Source organism: Staurois parvus, unplaced genomic scaffold (assembly GCF_062004578.1).
Source record: "Staurois parvus isolate SC_StPar_1 unplaced genomic scaffold, SC_StPar_1.0 ptg000523l, whole genome shotgun sequence".
NCBI lineage: Eukaryota > Metazoa > Chordata > Amphibia > Anura > Ranidae > Staurois > Staurois parvus.
Genome location: NW_028318319.1, coordinates 323,831 through 341,023, shown reverse-complemented (window position 1 = coordinate 341,023; position 17,193 = coordinate 323,831). Strand labels below are relative to the sequence as shown.

General features: G+C 46.4%; 1 protein-coding gene across 1 annotated transcript in view; it reads left to right on the top strand.

Annotated features, from left to right (window-relative positions):
- The window catches only part of LOC149451750 (uncharacterized), a 183,799-nt gene extending 167,337 nt beyond the window's left edge, over positions 1-16,462 (top strand). The window contains exons 8-9 of the mRNA XM_089690223.1: positions 121-516; positions 13,302-16,462. Of these exons, the coding sequence (XP_089546349.1) occupies positions 121-516; positions 13,302-13,351 (446 nt within the window). The 3' untranslated portion in view covers positions 13,352-16,462. The remainder of the gene's footprint in view (positions 1-120; positions 517-13,301) is intronic.
- Positions 16,463-17,193: the final 731 nt, after the last annotated feature.

Sequence of the window (17,193 nt, the reverse complement as noted above, 5' to 3'; positions counted from 1 at the left end):
TTGATGGCGTGAGCAGAAAAAGCAATAAAAGCTGCATTGGGATAATGAAACCTCCACCTGTACATAGTGTCATCCTGACCTTTGGTGACGTTATGTTTACTCCTTCTCCTTGTTTTACAGGTGACACTATTATATCAGACATCATCGGGGAGACGTGGCTTCCTCATATGAAGGAGACAACTCTATCCTTTCAGATAACCGGATTCAGACCAAAGGAAATTCACATAAATTTGTACCTGAAAAGACGTAATGACATGAAAAAACATCCCATCCTCTCATGGGTATCTGTGGACAGTCCATCGGGTGGGAGCAATAATACAACGTATGATACAACGTTACCGGTGGCAATGAAAGTGGAGATGAAAAAAACAGAAGATGGAAACCACGAATGTGATTGCAGAATTTCTCTAACTCCAGATGCAGATACAGATGACGGAGCCGTCCTGACTGTGGAAGTCGCTCACACTGCCCTGCGATGGCCCCTCTATAGATATTACATTCTGAATGTGATCAAAGGTGAGATCTGATTACCTGCACCTGAATAAAATGTGAAACATTTCTAGATGTACTGTATGAATGTGAAATCTATACTGTGTATATCCACGCAGGAGACAGGAAACCCCCAGATATAGTCCAAGTTTGCTTGTCCTGCGATTTTATTCAGCAACACAGCAAACTAATGCAGTGTTTAGGTGGGAGGGCTTTGTACAGCATGTCAGGACCATCAAACCAACAAAGGTTCTGCTTGTTCAAGCCGCGTAAGTCTAGGTGCACACCTATGCGTTTTCTGCAGTGTTTTGCAGAAATGCGCAGCAGTCCATTTAACATGATTTCCTATGGGACAAGTTCGCATCTCCACATTTTCACCTGCTGTATTTTTTGGAAAGGATCAGGGACTTTTTTAAACGCAAAACATTGCATTTGTGGTTCTATAGACTTGAATGGAAATGCTGCAGAAAAGCACGTAGTGCATTTTTATGCATTTTTGATGCATTTTTAATGTGTTTTGCTTTTTTATTCTGCCTAGCAACAAGTTTAAAAAGAAAAAAAAAAGCAAAACGCATCAAAAACGTGGTCAAAATGCACCGAAAAAAGCACTGCAGAAACAGATCAAACGCAAATCGCCTAGGTGTGAACCGCGCCTTAAGCGGTATTAAAGTCAAAAGCAAACATTTATTATATTGCAGCTTACCAATTCTTAGATGTCATGGCTGCATTTGTTTTCTTTTTTATAGGCTTTCTTTCTTCTATTTTTTACCTGGTGATCCAGCCAGTAAGTCTTTTTTCAATAGAGCAAGCTGTCCTGCAGATATAGTGATTGAAAGGTTAAGACAAACCATTGGCCACTGATAGAGGTGCTTACACTGATCAGCTTTTATTTCTTTATGTAAAACCTTTTAGGCTGGGTTCACACTGCCACGACTTGGGATCCGACTTGTGAGGCCCCAAGTCGCATGACATGTGAAATCCCATGTTAGTCAATGAGAGCCGTCTTAATTAGCACTACTGAAGCTGCTCTGACATTAGACAAGGTTCCTGGACTACTTCATGGTGACTTCTATCTGACTTGTGCCCATAGACTTTAATGGAAGTCTCCTCCAAGTCGGATCCTCATCTATATTGATGGGATTTGGATCCGACATTACAGGAAGATTACCCAGCATTCCCTGAAAGTTGCATCAGAGTGCAGTCCACTTTTCTTTGGTATCAAGGGGGTGTTGACAGAGACCATCTGACCAATTAGGCGGCTGAGGAGTGGCCCCGGGATGTGACTGTGTTTATGACTGTATCCAAGGTACAGCTTTCTATAAGTATCAATATCTCTGAATACCTACAGGTTACAGTCTGCTAATCTGCATGTAGCAGGCTCCTTGTACAAGAGGATTCAGAAGGAATCACATGTTCAGCAGTCAGTCCTTCCTCTCTCTCTCCTATTTGTAAAACCTGGGCATTCTGCCAAGTTCATGACTCATCCACTACACAGCAAAGAACGCTGGGAGGAAGCAGGAAGTGAAGGGAAGAACAGAGAGACACGAGGCTAGAGAAAAGACAGGGACATGTGGAGCCCGTCCAAGCAGAGGAGGAGGCACTACAGCACTCAGCGCGGATAGAGGTACCCTGCTGTGTGTTCAGAGTCTGGTGAGCTGTCCCACTGGAGAGAGTAAGACACACCATTTACACTTTGCATATAGACTGGGACATCCGCACCCCACTGCTGGGATCTCACCCATCCAGGGCCCTGTGCAAGCCACAGATCCCTCTGCCTGCTTTGCCCCTCACCACCAGTGTAATTGAGACTGTCTGCCCCGGGGACTGACACATACTGGGAGATTGCATCCTGCGACTGCCCCTGGTCTTGGGGTGCTTTGTGTTGCGTTTAGACATTGAGGTTGGACCCTCTCAGCCCAGAAACCTAATGAAATTGGATGTAACCCACACCAGCTGAAACTCCAAAGAAGCCTTCAGCTGCTATTTACTTCATTGTAGGGGACTAAACGTGCACCAACTAGAGCTCCACCATTACAAGGACTGAAGTGGGGGAATCTGGCTTAGTAGCCTTATTAGAGGTACCTCTTTATTGCATTCTGTTCTGACTCTGAGGTGATTTTTGGCTAACGCCCCTCAGAATCAGAATCATACCCCGGTGTGGGTAATACATTTCATTGATAGAGCATAAGTAAGTTTATTTGTTTGATATCAGTTGTATTCTGCTTAAAGTGCAACTCTGCCATCAGGAGATTTTTGGCTGTGAAGCCCTCTAGTGGCAGACCAAATTTACTGCATTGCATAAAAGAAGAAAAGTATGTTTTGAAGTTGAAAGGGGAACCCCACCCCTCTACACTGCATTTCATTCTCCATAAAATTGTTCTTGTTTCATTTAACCCTGTGTCAGCAAATTTCTTGGCGGGGTATTTGCTATTCATTACCAGTTGTGCCAGAGGGATTGGGTTTGCTTAGGGTTGGATCTATTGAGCTCAGGACCCATAATATATTCCAGCTTGTCCCAAGGGGCAGTGCTACATGCATATTATTGTCCGCATGAAATTAGCTTTGACATGGATATAAATATGGCATGTTTCGGATGTCTACTTTACCCAGGAGGGATAAGATGTTCCAGTGCTTCCTGATATCCTCTAATATATGAAGGTTTGGGCTTAAAACACCACAAATTAATTGAGGGGGTAAATATGTCCTTGTCCTGGCTGTGCTGGTATTATTTCATGAGTTATGAAATATACTGATGTTTTAGAGTCTTGGGTGCTGACCAGTCTATCAGGAATTGCTCATTTACGATAGGAGGGAGAGCTGCCAGGGATCTGTTAAAACTACAGTCACTCAAGTGAGAAAGTCAGACATTTTTATTAGGGTTTCCGGACTGAAAGTATAACTAAAGGCAAGACTTTTTTTTTTGTTTTGGACAGAGTGAATATGGATTAGAACACGGATCAGATATTATTGCTGTCTGTGTCCCCGTTAGGGAGATTCACCCTCTCTGTGTCCTGTTTACCATTATCATTGAATTAAAAAGTAAAAGAAAATCCCACATTTTGGGTTGTCCCCAGAAAAATAACATAAGGGAAATCTTCCAATGGGGGGCGCTAGTTATGGTGACCTGGGGGTCCCCTAGGGATTCCTTTAATTTGCAGGGATTTCCTCTCACTTCCTGTTTTGGTTGTGGGACTGAAATTGAAGGGAATTCTCCCCAATGGGACACAGATGGCAGACAATAAACTGACGGTTTATACCCCTCCCTTGCTGTATCCAAAATGCAGAAGAATAAATTGCCTCTAGTTCCACTTGAAGTGTGGATTCTGCTAATAGGCATGAGAGGGCCTGCATCTGTCCTGATCTGATAGAAGGTTCTGGCATCAGGTAACAGTTGTGTATTGCACCAAATGCTTCCTGGGGGGATGAAGAAAAGAGGACCACTGCTGATATTTACCAACTTGGCTCTGATGAAGAGGAGATCGCTCCTGGAAACACGTCAGCCATTTCCAAGTGTCCTTTTCACATGTGGGACTCGTGCACCATGGACCATTGTTGGTCATGATATGTCTGTTTACATTTGTCATTTGTGAGTATACATCTACTATTTTTTAAGATTATAGTTTATATTGAGGTAATGCGCAAGGCTTGTGCGCCCCTTTGTTTTTCTTCTTTTCTTCTATTATTTTCTATTCACCAACTTGTGTTACAAACTGTCATGATGCGGGGGGGGGGGGGATTTGTACTGTCCTGACATTTGGGGGGGGGGGGGGGATTTGTACTGTCCTGACATTTGGGGGGGGGGGATTTGTACTGTCCTGACATTTGGGGGGGGATTTGTACTGTCCTGACATTTGGGGGGATATCTGTACTGTCCTGACATTTGGGGGGATATCTGTACTGTCCTGACATTTGGGGGGGATATCTGTACTGTCCTGACATTTGGGGGTATTTGTACTGTCCTGGCATTTTTGGCCCTTAAGAAATGAGATTGTCTGTCAGGACATCAGGATTGATCGATTTTCAGATACATATCCCATAGTTTGTAGATCCTATAACTTTCCTGCAGACTAAAAAATAAACACTGACTTGGGTTATGTTTAGAGATGAGCGAATCGAACATGACGAAGTGGAATTCGTTCCGAAGATTTGGAAAAATTCTATTCGCGACGAATCCGAAGATTAGCAAACTTCGGATGCACGAATCAAATTTTCCCAAAAATGGCGGCGACATGTGTGGCGACAGGAGAAAATGGACAGAGAAGATGGGGCGGGGATCTCTGGGAAGGCGCGCAGAGAAGGCGCGCTGACCCATAATGCATTCATGAGTCATGAATCATGACATGTGATCGCATTAGCCAATCAGCAGCCAGCCAGCCAGCACTGTGTAATGGTGGAGCTATAAATCGCGGCCATCTTAGAATTCTCCATTTGCCTCCGGTCATTCAAGAGAGACAGACCTCTGTGTATTGAGGGACAGAGTTAGGGCCACAGAGACTTTAGGGCCACAGAATCGTTACTCAGGGACACAGAATTGTTACTCAGGGACACAGAATTGTTACTCAGGGACACAGAATTGTTACTCAGGGACACAGAATCGTTACTCAGGGACACAGAATCGTTACTCAGGGACACAGATTCGTTACTCAGGGACACAGAATCGTTACTCAGGGACACAGAATCGTTACTCAGGGCCACAGCTATCAAAGAATCGAAAATTTAAAGTGACATACACCTTTTTTTTTTTTGGTGGCTGTCGTGCACAGTTGGTGCTGCAGTTTGCCGATTGTGCAAAATAAACTGACTTTCTGCTTCACAACCACTATTGTACGTTCAAAGAGTTAGATCCATTTACACGCCGGGTGGCGGTAATATTTTTTGTGTGATTAGTGCATTCCAGTGACACAAACGTACAGTTTCCAGCCAACGGCAAGCTGCAATTGACCGATTGTGTACAATAAACTGACTTTCTGCTTCACAACCACTATTGTACGTTCAAAGAGTTAAATCCGTTTTTATTTTTGGGGTGCTTATTGAATTAAAGAGTATGTCAGACAACACGCAGAGGAGTGGCAGAGGAGGCAATGTTTCAGGAGCGAGCAGACGTGGCAGCAGAGGAAGGGGTCGAGGCAGCACTAGTCGCAGCCAGAGGCCAGTGCTCCCGGTGTCATCCAGCGGTCGTGTCTCCACCGACAACCCTGCCGTCATCGATTGGTTGACTCGGTCGTCTTCCTCTTCCCAGGTCACCTCTGACACCTACAGCCAACGGTCGGTGGGTACGTCAGACACAACTGTTAGTTGGCATGGCCCGGGAGCAAGCCCACTGAAATCACGTGTCCTCTACCTGCCCCTGTCTTTTGGTGTTCCCTCACCAAGCGAAGTATCGCATGCTGTGGGCTCAGCCCCACTGTACAGTGAGGAAGAGCTAACAGAGGGCGGTCAGGAACGGGGGGAGACATCCGCCTCTTCAGCAGCCAGGCGAAGAAGTACTGGCGAGGAGAGTGGCTCGGTAGCCGGTCTAGAGACAGGTCTGTCTCCTGACCCACACGCAGCTGAGGGGGCTAGTAGTGAGGCGGAGACCCTAATTGATGATGATGAGGCTGATCGCACTTGGCAGCCTCGTCGTCATCAGGCTATTGCTTCCGCATCATCAGGAGAAGAGGGTGGCAGCTTGGCAGCGAGCAAAACAGTCGGTGGGTTGCCCAGGAGGCAGCAGGGTCGCAGCAGTGTCAGTGGAGCCAAACGGCCACGGAGTAGAGCACCAGCTCCACTGCAGCCTACCACCACGGCCAGTAGTGGTGCCGGTGTGCACGGAGGAAGTAGCAGTCAGCCAGTGAGGAGTAGCGGGGGCAAAGTTTCCTACTCGGCGGTGTGGCAATTTTTCGTCAAGCCGCCCGAGGAAGTAAACGTAGCCGTATGTCGACTATGTGGCCAGAAAGTCAAGCGTGGCCAGGGGGCCAATGTTGGGACTACAGCGTTGCGTCAGCATATGCAGCGTCGCCATTCAGTGGCCTGGGAAAACCGTGATAAAGATACGGCGGTTCTGCCTGCCCCAGCCCCCGCTCCATCACCCGCTCGGTTACTTGCTCCGTCACCCGACGTCAATCGCCCTCCATCAGCCAGTCAAGGCTCCAACACCTCTGCTGAGGGGAGTTGTCGCTCGTTGGCATCTTCCGCTCGTTCAGATGCTCCTTCTCCTGCTACTCCTCTTCACGGATTCCGTCAGCAGTCTTTCTTGGAATCCGTTTCCAAGAGACAACAGTTTGCGAGCACGCACCCGACGGTGCAGAAGCTGAACCTCCTCCTGTCCAAGTTGCTGGTGCTGCAGTCCCTCCCTTTCCAAGTGGTGGACTCAGCACCTTTCCGAGAAATGATAGCTTGTGCCGAGCCGCGGTGGAGAGTGCCAAGCCGGCATTTCTTCGCCAAAAAGGCAGTGCCAGCCCTGCATTCACATGTAGAAGAGATGGTGGGCCAGTCTTTGAGCATGTCGGTCTCTGCCAAAGTGCACGGCAGCGCCGACGTGTGGAGCTGTAACTACGGTCAGGGACAGTACATGTCATTTACGGCCCACTGGGTGAACGTGGTGCCGGCACAGCCGCACCAGCAACTTGGACAGGTCACGCCGCTTTTGCCTCCACGTTTGCACGTCCTTGGTCCAGCAAAGATGTCCGCCTCTACCACCTCTTTTTCCGCCGTGTCCTCAGCCGCCACCCCCGTGCCAAGTCCCATTACCCGACCGGCATATCACATGTGCAGGGCGCAACGGTGTCACACTGTGCTGCACCTGGTATGCCTTGGCGAACGTAGTCACACAGGGGAGGAACTTCTGAGTGTAATGAACAGAGAAATCGACAGATGGCTGTCTCCGCGCAAACTGAAAATCGGAACCATGTTGACCGACAACGGAAAGAACATGGTGTCTGCTCTGCGTCAAGGAAGGTTGTGCCATGCGCCATGCATGGCTCACGTGTTCAATCTGGTTGTCAAGCGGTTCCTAAAATCCACCATCCCACTGCAAGACATCCTTAAAATGTCACGTAAACTTTGCATGCATTTCAGCCATTCCTACACCGCAAAGCACACCCTCCTTGAGCTGCAGCGGCAGAACGGAATTCCACAGCATCGCCTGATCTGCGACGTTGCAACAAGGTGGAATTCAACCCTACATATGTTAGACCGCCTTTACGAACAGCGAAAGGCCATCACCGATTTCCTGATGTTACAAGCGGATAAAGGTACTCCCCTGTGTAACTTAGATGTCAGCCATTGGCAGCTCATGCGTGACACCTGCCGCTTGCTCAGGCCCTTTGAGGAGGCCACGCTATTCGTGAGTCGGCAGGACTATGGGATGAACGACGTCATTCCTCTGTTGCACGTCCTGGAACAAATGCTGTTAACAATGGCTGGTCAGGGTGCGGTAGACGTGGCGCACAGATCTCAACGCCACATGACCCCTGTGGGGGCAGGACAGGAAGAAGAGGAGGAGGTAGAGGAGGACATTGGTGCTCAGGAATTATTGAGTGAAATGGGTGGTTTTTCCACTCAGCGGACAGGAGTGGAGGAGCAGGAGCATCTGGTAGAGGAGGAGGAGGAGGAGACAGAGGACCCAGACGCACCGTGGCAGTATGCTGTGGAGATGGAGGCAGGGAGTCCCTCGCATTCCTTGGCACAAATGGCCCATAGCATGCTCGGTTGCTTGCGTAGCGACAGCCGAATAATAACCATCAGACAGAGGGATGACTTTTGGCTGTCCACCTTGTTGGACCCTCGCTACCGTTCAAAACTGGTGGCCTTTTTCACACCTGCTGAGAGGGAGGCCAAAATAAAGTACTATAAAAACCACCTATGTAGTCATGCAGTATATAGCCCTATCGGCCACTTTCTGGCATCCAGTTGCTGTAGCCCCCATCACCACACTGTGCCACGGGCCCCTGTACCGCCTTCTCATACTGCTGCCAGATCCATCCTCTGCCATGTGCGTCTTTGTCGTCTGCTCACGCTGCTGGGTTCCAGTTTTAAACCTAGGCCTGTGTATGGCTTCCGAATACTGCTGCCTCCACCGCCACCCTGCGCCATGTGCCTCTGTCATCTGCTCACGCTGCTGACGGCTTCCGCTTTTTAACCTAGGCCTGTGTATGTCTTCCGAATACTGCTGCATCCACCGCCACCCTGCGCCATGTGCCACTTTCAGGTCTCTTTACACTGTTGGTGGGTTCCATTTTGTGATAGGGTGCTGTATGGCCTTCCATTGCTGCTGCATCCACCGCCACCCTGCGCCATGTGCCTCTGTCGTCTGCTCACGCTGCTGACGGCTTCCGCTTTTTAACTGTGTATGGCCTGTGTATGGCCTTCAATTGAAGCTGCTTCTGCTCCGCCACTCTGCCATTGGACTCTTGATAGTCGTCTCCCCACGCTGCTGCTGGGGGGACTTTTTAACATAGGCCTCTGTATGGCCTTCAATTTTAGCTGCTTACGCTCCGCCACTCTGCCATGGGCCCCTGTACCGCCTCCTCATGCTGCTGCCAGGTCCAAAGTGTCTCATGGGTCCCTGTACGGCCTCCCATTGCTGCTGTCTCCATCGCCACACTCTGCCATGTGCCACTTTCAGGTCTCCTCACACTGCTGGTGGGTTCCATTTTGTCATAGGGTGCTGTATGGCCTCCCATTGCTGCTGCCTCCACCGCCACACTGTGGCTCCACACTCTGGTTTTGGCCCCGTGACTGCCCAAATGAGTGAAGTGTGCGGTGATTCTAAGATCGACGGCACTCATCTGCATGTCATACTGACTGACAGTATTATTTCTCTTCCCCAGCAGACTCCAAGGGCATTTAAATTAAAGGTACAGTGTTCTGCACTAATATAAAGGCTCTCTGAAGCCTAGAAACACCCTTTTTATAAGTTAAATTCGCAGCGAATATATTCGGCTCGAAGCGAATTTTTTCCGCGAATTCGGCGAATCAGCCGAACCGAATTTTTGAATAATTCACTCATCTCTAGTTATGTTCACCAGAAAATGTAGCAGAATACATTTTGGCCTAAATATATGAAGAAAGATGGTCTATTTGCAAAATTTTTAATATAAACGAACAAAAACGCATTAAAAAAAAAACATTTCTTATGGGTATAGTGTTGCATGACCGCGCGATTGTCATTCAGAGTGTGAGAGCGCTGATAGCTAAAAATTGGCCTGGGCAGGAAGGGGGTAAAAGTGTTGGGGTATTGAAGTGGTTACTAAAAACAAACAATTCCTCCACCCACAATTTGATGTGGATGGGTCGAATCATTCCTGCTGGGCCTTTGTATTCTGACAGCAGGGAGACTTCCCCATCATCAGAATATCATGATCAGTGCTGCTGGCTGTACCCGGCAACACTGATCGATCAAGAAACACATGACAGGGTGGTTATAGAGAAGTTGATTGACTTCTGTACAACCACTGTCCCCACACATGGATTGACATTCGTCCGGGCCGTACTGGACCGCCTGAGTTTCGATTCATGTATATCCAGTTTAGGTAGCCGTGATGATATGTACAGTTATTGGCTTGCAGAGACCGCGCTGTTTCTTCTGTTTGCTTCTGGATCCGGAAGAGAGAAGTTCTTGTGGTTAGTGAGGGAACGTATTTGGAGAGGTTCCGATTTCAGTGCTAATGAGAGGGTCCCACCACTATTGCTGAGGAGGATCTGACGGTCTGTGGAGGAATAACAAGGCATCTTTTGGCTCACTGGTCCTGAGGGGCCTGGGCAGGAAGGTGAGAGGGCACCCCTGTCACTGCGGATTGACATCCCGTTTGTTTGCACTCAGTGTGGAGCACGTGCACAAAGAGCCATTCATGTGTTTGATATAGTGTGGGGACTTCACTATCTAATATTACTCACAGCACCGAGAGTGGACATAGATATACCCCATGTTAGGGGTATCACCATTATTGCATGTTCTATCTATATGTGTATTAGTATTTTTAGCACTGCACTATTTATTAGATATTTCATGTACAGTTATACGAACACGTGTCAAAGTTGCAAAATTGGGTCTGGGTGTTGAGTTTTGTTCTGACCCGATCATGAAGGGGTTAAAGGCAGTTGCTTTATAAGGTTGAGCAGAATGAGAAATCCACTCTGATAAATTCGATCTGGTGGAGGGATTCTGTTCAGCGCCATATCACAAAAGGTCCCATTCACTAAACTATCAGCAGTATTTAGTAAATGATCACGGCAGGCTCAAAACAGTAGATATAAAGCCTCTAAAAAAAAGTTACTATACACAAATATAAATACGCAATACTGCGCCAAACCCACATGATGGGATTAAAGTGTTACTGAACCCACAACAGTCCAATCAGGCTGTAGATGCAGTAAAGCATGCTTGTTATACTCACTGTGGAACCTAAGAGGTTAATCCTCCCCATTGTGTAAAAACACTGTTTGATCCTGTCTTCTTTGATCCTTCCCTTCTTCCAGTGCCCCCTCTTATCTCCTGATAAGGCATATCATGTGGAGTTACTCTGCACATGCTCAGATTGGTGTGTATTACTAGAGATATTTTTTTTTACTTGGGAGAGTGCTTGTGATCAGCACAGGGCTAATCAGAACTGTCCACACAGAAGTCAGGGGTTCTGCATCCTCCTAGAGCAAAATGAAAACTCCTCCTACAATCTTTAACCAGTGCTTTGCCGGACACTGACAGAAGTCATAAGACTGCTCTAACTGCTATGAGAAAAGGTATTTAGCAGTTTATATTTACTAAAATAATTGCATTTCCATGTTCTGTGTACTGTGGGAAAGCGGATATAGTGAATGCGGGGTCCAGGGAGATTGGATATAGTGAATGCAGGGTCCGGGGAGAGCGGATATAGTGAATGGAGGGTACGGGGAGACCAGATATAGCGAATGCGGGGTCAGGGGAGAGCGGATATAGCGAATGCGGGGTCCGGGGAGAGCGGATATAGCGAATGCGGGCTCCGGGGAGAGCGGATATAGCGAACGCGGGGTCCGGGGAGAGCGGATATAGCGAACGCGGGGTCCGGGGAGAGCGGATATAGCGAACGCGGGGTCCGGGGAGAGCGGTTATAGCGAACGCGGGGTCCGGGGAGAGCGGTTATAGCGAACGCGGGGTCCGGGGAGAGCGGATATAGCGAACGCGGGGTCCGGTGAGAGCGGATATAGCGAACGCGGGGTCCGGGGAGAGCGGATATAGCGAACGCGGGGTCCAGGGAGAGCGGATATAGCGAATGCGGGGTCCGGGGTTCAGTAACATTTTAAAATGATAAAACAGTTATTATAATCCCAGAAAAAAAGACCAGAGACCGTTAAACAAGATGGCAGACAACAGTATGTGGTGATGAAGTTTCTTGTGAACGAAGGCTTAAATCCCGCGGAGACTTACAGTACAGTACGATGCAGGGGCGGACTGACAACTCTTGGGGCCCCCGGGCAATAGGGGATCATGGGGCCCCTGTGCCCTTACCCACACTCAAAAAAGCCTATGAAAAAGGTACCAGGGGCATCTCATGGGGCCCCCTACTGACCCCGGGCCCTCGGGCAGTGCCCGAGTTTCCAAATGGTCAGTCTGCCCCTGGTACGATGATGAGACCCTCAGCTGCAGTAAGACATTTGAATGGTGTAAATGCTTCAAAGATGGCCGTCCATCAGTTACGATCCCGGACATGGTGGTTCCCAGCACAGGGAGGGGGTTTTTTTTGGCCAACTTGTTGCTGAGCAGATTAGAAACACCAAATGCATCAAAAACGCACTACATAAATTTCTACTGCGTCTCCATTGAAATCTGTTGAACCAAAACGCAACGTTTTGCATTCCCTGACCCTTTCAAGTCCCTGACCCTTTCAAAAAATTGCACCGGTGAAAATGCGGAAATGTGAACATGTTCCATTGGAAATCATGGAAAATGGACTGTAGTGTGTTTCTGCAAAATGAAAATTGCACGCTTAGGTGTGAGCTTAGCCTTACAGTTTGTTCATGAGCTGCCATTTTGAGCGTGAATTGCTAATTTATTACGAGGGGCGTTCAAGTCAAACCAGGACTTTTCATTTTCCAGGTATAAACAGGGATGCTACTGTGGAGGTACTACACATAGTAATAAGTGGCAAGTGTGTCTTGTTACTGATAGGTGGCGTAACATGTCGTGGGCCAGTCCAGAGAGCGTTAATCAAGATGGCGGACAACAGTGTTAGTGTGTGCATGGAACAAGATGTACAATGATGAGACCCTCAGCCTCAGTAAGACATTTGAATGGTGTAAATGTTTCAAAGTTGTCCATCCGTCCATCAGTGATGATCCCGGGCTTGGTGGTTCCCAGCCCACAGCAGTCATTCCTGTGTACATTAAGCACATGGAACGCCTGGTCCTGGATCATCGATCTTGAAATTGCACAAGAGACAAATCTTTCTGTGTGTGAACGATGAACGTAATGATGAGGAATGAAGCCGGCTGTCCTAGGATGGGTCAGGCTGACAAATCTTTCTATGCCGAAGCTGTCAAGGCATTAATTACACGCTGGGATAAATGGATAAATGTAGCAGGGGAGTATTTAAAAAAAATAAATGCAGTTTCCACTCCATTAAATTTGTTCTTTTATTATATAAACTCAAAAGTCCCGGTTTGACTTGAACGCCCCTCGTTAGGTGAACAATATTGTACTATTGACAAGCAGAGGATAGCAGGCACCTTTAGGCCAATACAGAAAAGAAATGGCGCATTATTAAAAAAACAAACGCCTCCATCCAGATTACCAGATCTATTTGTACCCTGTTCTGTTACAAGAGACTTTAACAAATAACACGTGTGTTCATTTTCAGGAGATAAACCCAGTTTACGGAGAAGATGGAACAAGCTTTTTATTAAATGAATCTGTAATATTTATGGAACAAACCTGATCGGATCTTCGATGTACAACAAATCCCGTGCTGGAGTCCTGGACACATCATAGACTCTGAAGTTGGATTGTGAAAATCATTTTATTATTTTTTTGTGGTTTGGCGTTACTACCCATTAGCTGACACTCGGATTGCTACACACGGCCAAAAACACTTCATTTAAGAACACCGGGCCTGTGTAGTGCGCTCTGTCCTTCTGCCCCATTGTTGGTCCTCATTATAACTCGCTGGTATTTGTAGCTATAATAGTTGCTGCTGTAAAAAGACCAAAAATAACAATCTGTCCGACACAGTGGGGGGGGGGGTATTAACAAAGAGTGGTGCAGGCATAGAGTCTGTGTTACTCATCTAAACCAGTGGTCTCCAAACTGCGGCCCAGGGGCCAGATGCGGCCCTTTGATTGCTTTTATCCAGGCCTTGAGGCACTATTTCACCCAGTGATACCAATAATTGGGGAAGAATTCTCCCATAGACACCAATGAAGGGGCACAATTTATTCCAATGATGGGAACGATGGGGCACAATATCTCCCAATTACACCAATGATGAGATGCAATACCTCCCACTGACACCAGCAATCGGGTGCTATTCCTCCCACTGACACCAAAGATGGGACACTATTCCTCCCACTGACACCAAAGATGGGGCACTATTCCTCCCACTGACACCAATGATGGGGCACTATTCCTCCCACTGACACCAAAGATGGGGCACTATTCCTCCCACTGACACCAATGATGGGGCACTATTCCTCCCACTGACACCAAAGATGGGGCACTATTCCTCCCACTGACCCCAAAGACGGGGCAATATTCCTCCCACTGACACCAAAGATGGGGCACTATTCCTCCTACTGACATCAAGACCTTTTCTACTCCCAATGGAAACAGTCTGGCCCCCCTAAACTCTGAAGGACAATAAATTGTGCCCTTGTTTAGAAAGTTTGCAGACCCCTGATCTAAACCAAGAAGATTGAGCAGATCCTGCTGCTTGCTCTGATCCCCGCTGACCTGAAACAAGCCGTTCTACTTTATTAATGTGTTTCATGCCTCTTCTGTCAGTTTCCTGTGCTTGGTGAAAAGTATACCTTATGGCGCTGCTCCAAGCTGTGGATGGAAGGAAAAAGGTCACCCCACCGGGAAGTGAGAAGAGGGGAGCATGGTCAGCCAATACAAGTGAAGGGATGGATGCTACTCAATGACCCCAGGAGTCCAATGTTAAGAAATGGCCTCAGCTTCCATTTTGGCCACGCCGTCTGATGTGTTTCACCCCACATCAGGGCTTGGTCACAGATGCTGTACCTCACCGTCCTACCTACATATTGTAACCCACATGGGCATCGTATAAGATATACCACATTTTTTATATATAAATATTAAGGTTCTGGATAATAGGTTGGTTACTTCCACGTTCTTCAAAGAAACGGACCGTAATGGATTTATTGATCTTATGAGTTGTCATCATCCCGTGTGGTTGAAGTCGATCCCTAAAAGTCAGTTCTATCGCCTTAAGAGAAATTGCACGCATAATGATGACTTTCTACGTTAGGCCAGTACCCTGAGGGCATGTTTTTTGGATAGGGGTTATACTCCCGAAGCTTTAGAAGAGGCTTTTTCCCAAGTAGAAGCTATTCCTAGGGTTGAGATGTTAAAACCGAAAGAGTCAAAAGTAGCTAATTCTTCATTTGATTATACTTTTTTTACCCAATATTCAACCCAACATTATGCAATCAAAAATATTTTAGGTAGGCACAGGGGGATACTTAAAAATGATCCCATTTTAGGTCCTTTGCTACCAGAACATCCAACGGTTATATTTAGAGGTGTTTCATCTTTTAGATTAAGTATAGCTCTCAATGTTTTGGATCTGCCAGTTAAACCTTTATTTTTTCAGAGCATGCAGGGCTACTATCCCTGCAGGAAGTGTGGGCATGTGACCTCAATGTCAATAAGTCTAGAAGGGTCACCAGGTTTGAGTCGACCTGTACTTCTAAATCATATGACATAGGGCAGTTTATCACATGCTCCACGAAAAATGTATATCTTATACGGTGCCCATGTGGGTTACAATATGTAGGTAGGACGGTGCGCATGCTGCGCACACGACTAGACGAACATATTAGAAATATCCGCAGGGGGTTTCCCAGTCATAGTTTTTCTAAACACTATGCATTACATCACAACAAAAATCAGGAAGGTACAGTTTTCTTGGTTATTGATAAATTTGTAGCTAATTGGAGAGGCAGTCACGTCAGTCGTGAAATATCGAAATTGGAAACAATGTGGATATATGCTCTTAAATCTTATGTTCCACTTGGCCTCAACATCGAGTGGGATGTAAATGCATTTATCAAAAATTGTTTTTTAAAAAAAATTTCTGGTTGTTTTTAAAGTATATTTTTTCCTCTGGATATTTTTTTGTGTTTTTCATTGTTTTTGTTTTTATGATTCTGATGTAGTTATATTTTTTAATTTGATTATAAGTTTATTTTGAAGTGTTTTTATTCTTACAGTATTTTAATAACTTTGTTGTAGTTTCTATTTTCCCCACAAGATGGCCTCGTCCCTCGATGGTGACATCACTGAATCACTGATTAATTTTATATGATCTTTGCCTTTTAGAACTAGATGGTTTGTAAATTAAAAATTGTTCAATCATATTTTTTATATATATATTTATCTTTTTGTGGTGTTTGCCCTTATTTAACAGTAATATTTTGGGTGGGCCCCTTAATGTGGTCCGTTTTATCCCTTTTTGTGACTTGTATTATTCACTAGCTATTTAATGATGTGAGCGGGCTCTTCATTCCGCTTCCTGTTTAGGGCTTTCCGGGAGCTCATTTTGCCTCCTGGAACGCATCTTGATTAGTGGGAGGGTCCCTCCATGCATTATTTATAGACTTTGGCACGCCACTGACAACGTCAATTAAATGACGAAACGCTTTGGATTCGGCGTGTGACGTCATCATGTTTTTTGGAGGAACGGCGGCCATTTTCCCGGTTGAAAACTTGATTCAAATGCTGGTAATCATCCAATACAATGTATGAGTAACTTGTAATAAACGGGGTGATTTTATTATTTAATTACTACACTATAAGTGGTCTTTTTTTATTCATTATCTAAATACTGGATGGGAGTCTTCTTTTAGGACCTGTTTAGATCTTTTGAGAGGAAGATTGAAATCTATCTTGATGAGGATCGCCAGTTCTATGATGTGCACATACTCATCCCCCATTTGAGTTGCCTATATTGACTGGTGTGTTTTGGTCAGAATGGTTCAGGAGGCTGAACCATTTGGATGTTCTGGTGATGGTGGCTCGTTTGAACTTCATTTGGGCCATTTCAAACTGGAAATTTTTTTTGATGAATTGGACTTTATGATTTTTAAGCTTTTGATTAGCGCTGCAATTTTGTTTTATTTTCGATTCCAGTATATACAGCAGTGTACAGGACAGTGATGGGAGTGCTCCTATAGTCCAGTATATACGCCAGTGAACAGGACAGTGGTGGGATTGCTCCTATAGTCCAGTATATACGCCAGTGAACAGGACAGTGGTGGGAATGATCCTATTCTCCAGTCTATATGGTAGTGTACAGGACAGTGGTGGGAGTGATCCTATAGTCCAGTATATACTCCAGTGTTCAGGACAGTGGTTTGAAGTTCTCCTATACTCCAGTATATATGGCAGTGTACAGAACAGGGGTGGGAGTGCTCCTATAGTCCAGTACATTCAACAGTGCTCAGGACAGTGTTGGGAGTGCTCCTATAGTCCAGTATATACGGTGGCGTACAGGACAGTGGTGGGAGTGCTCC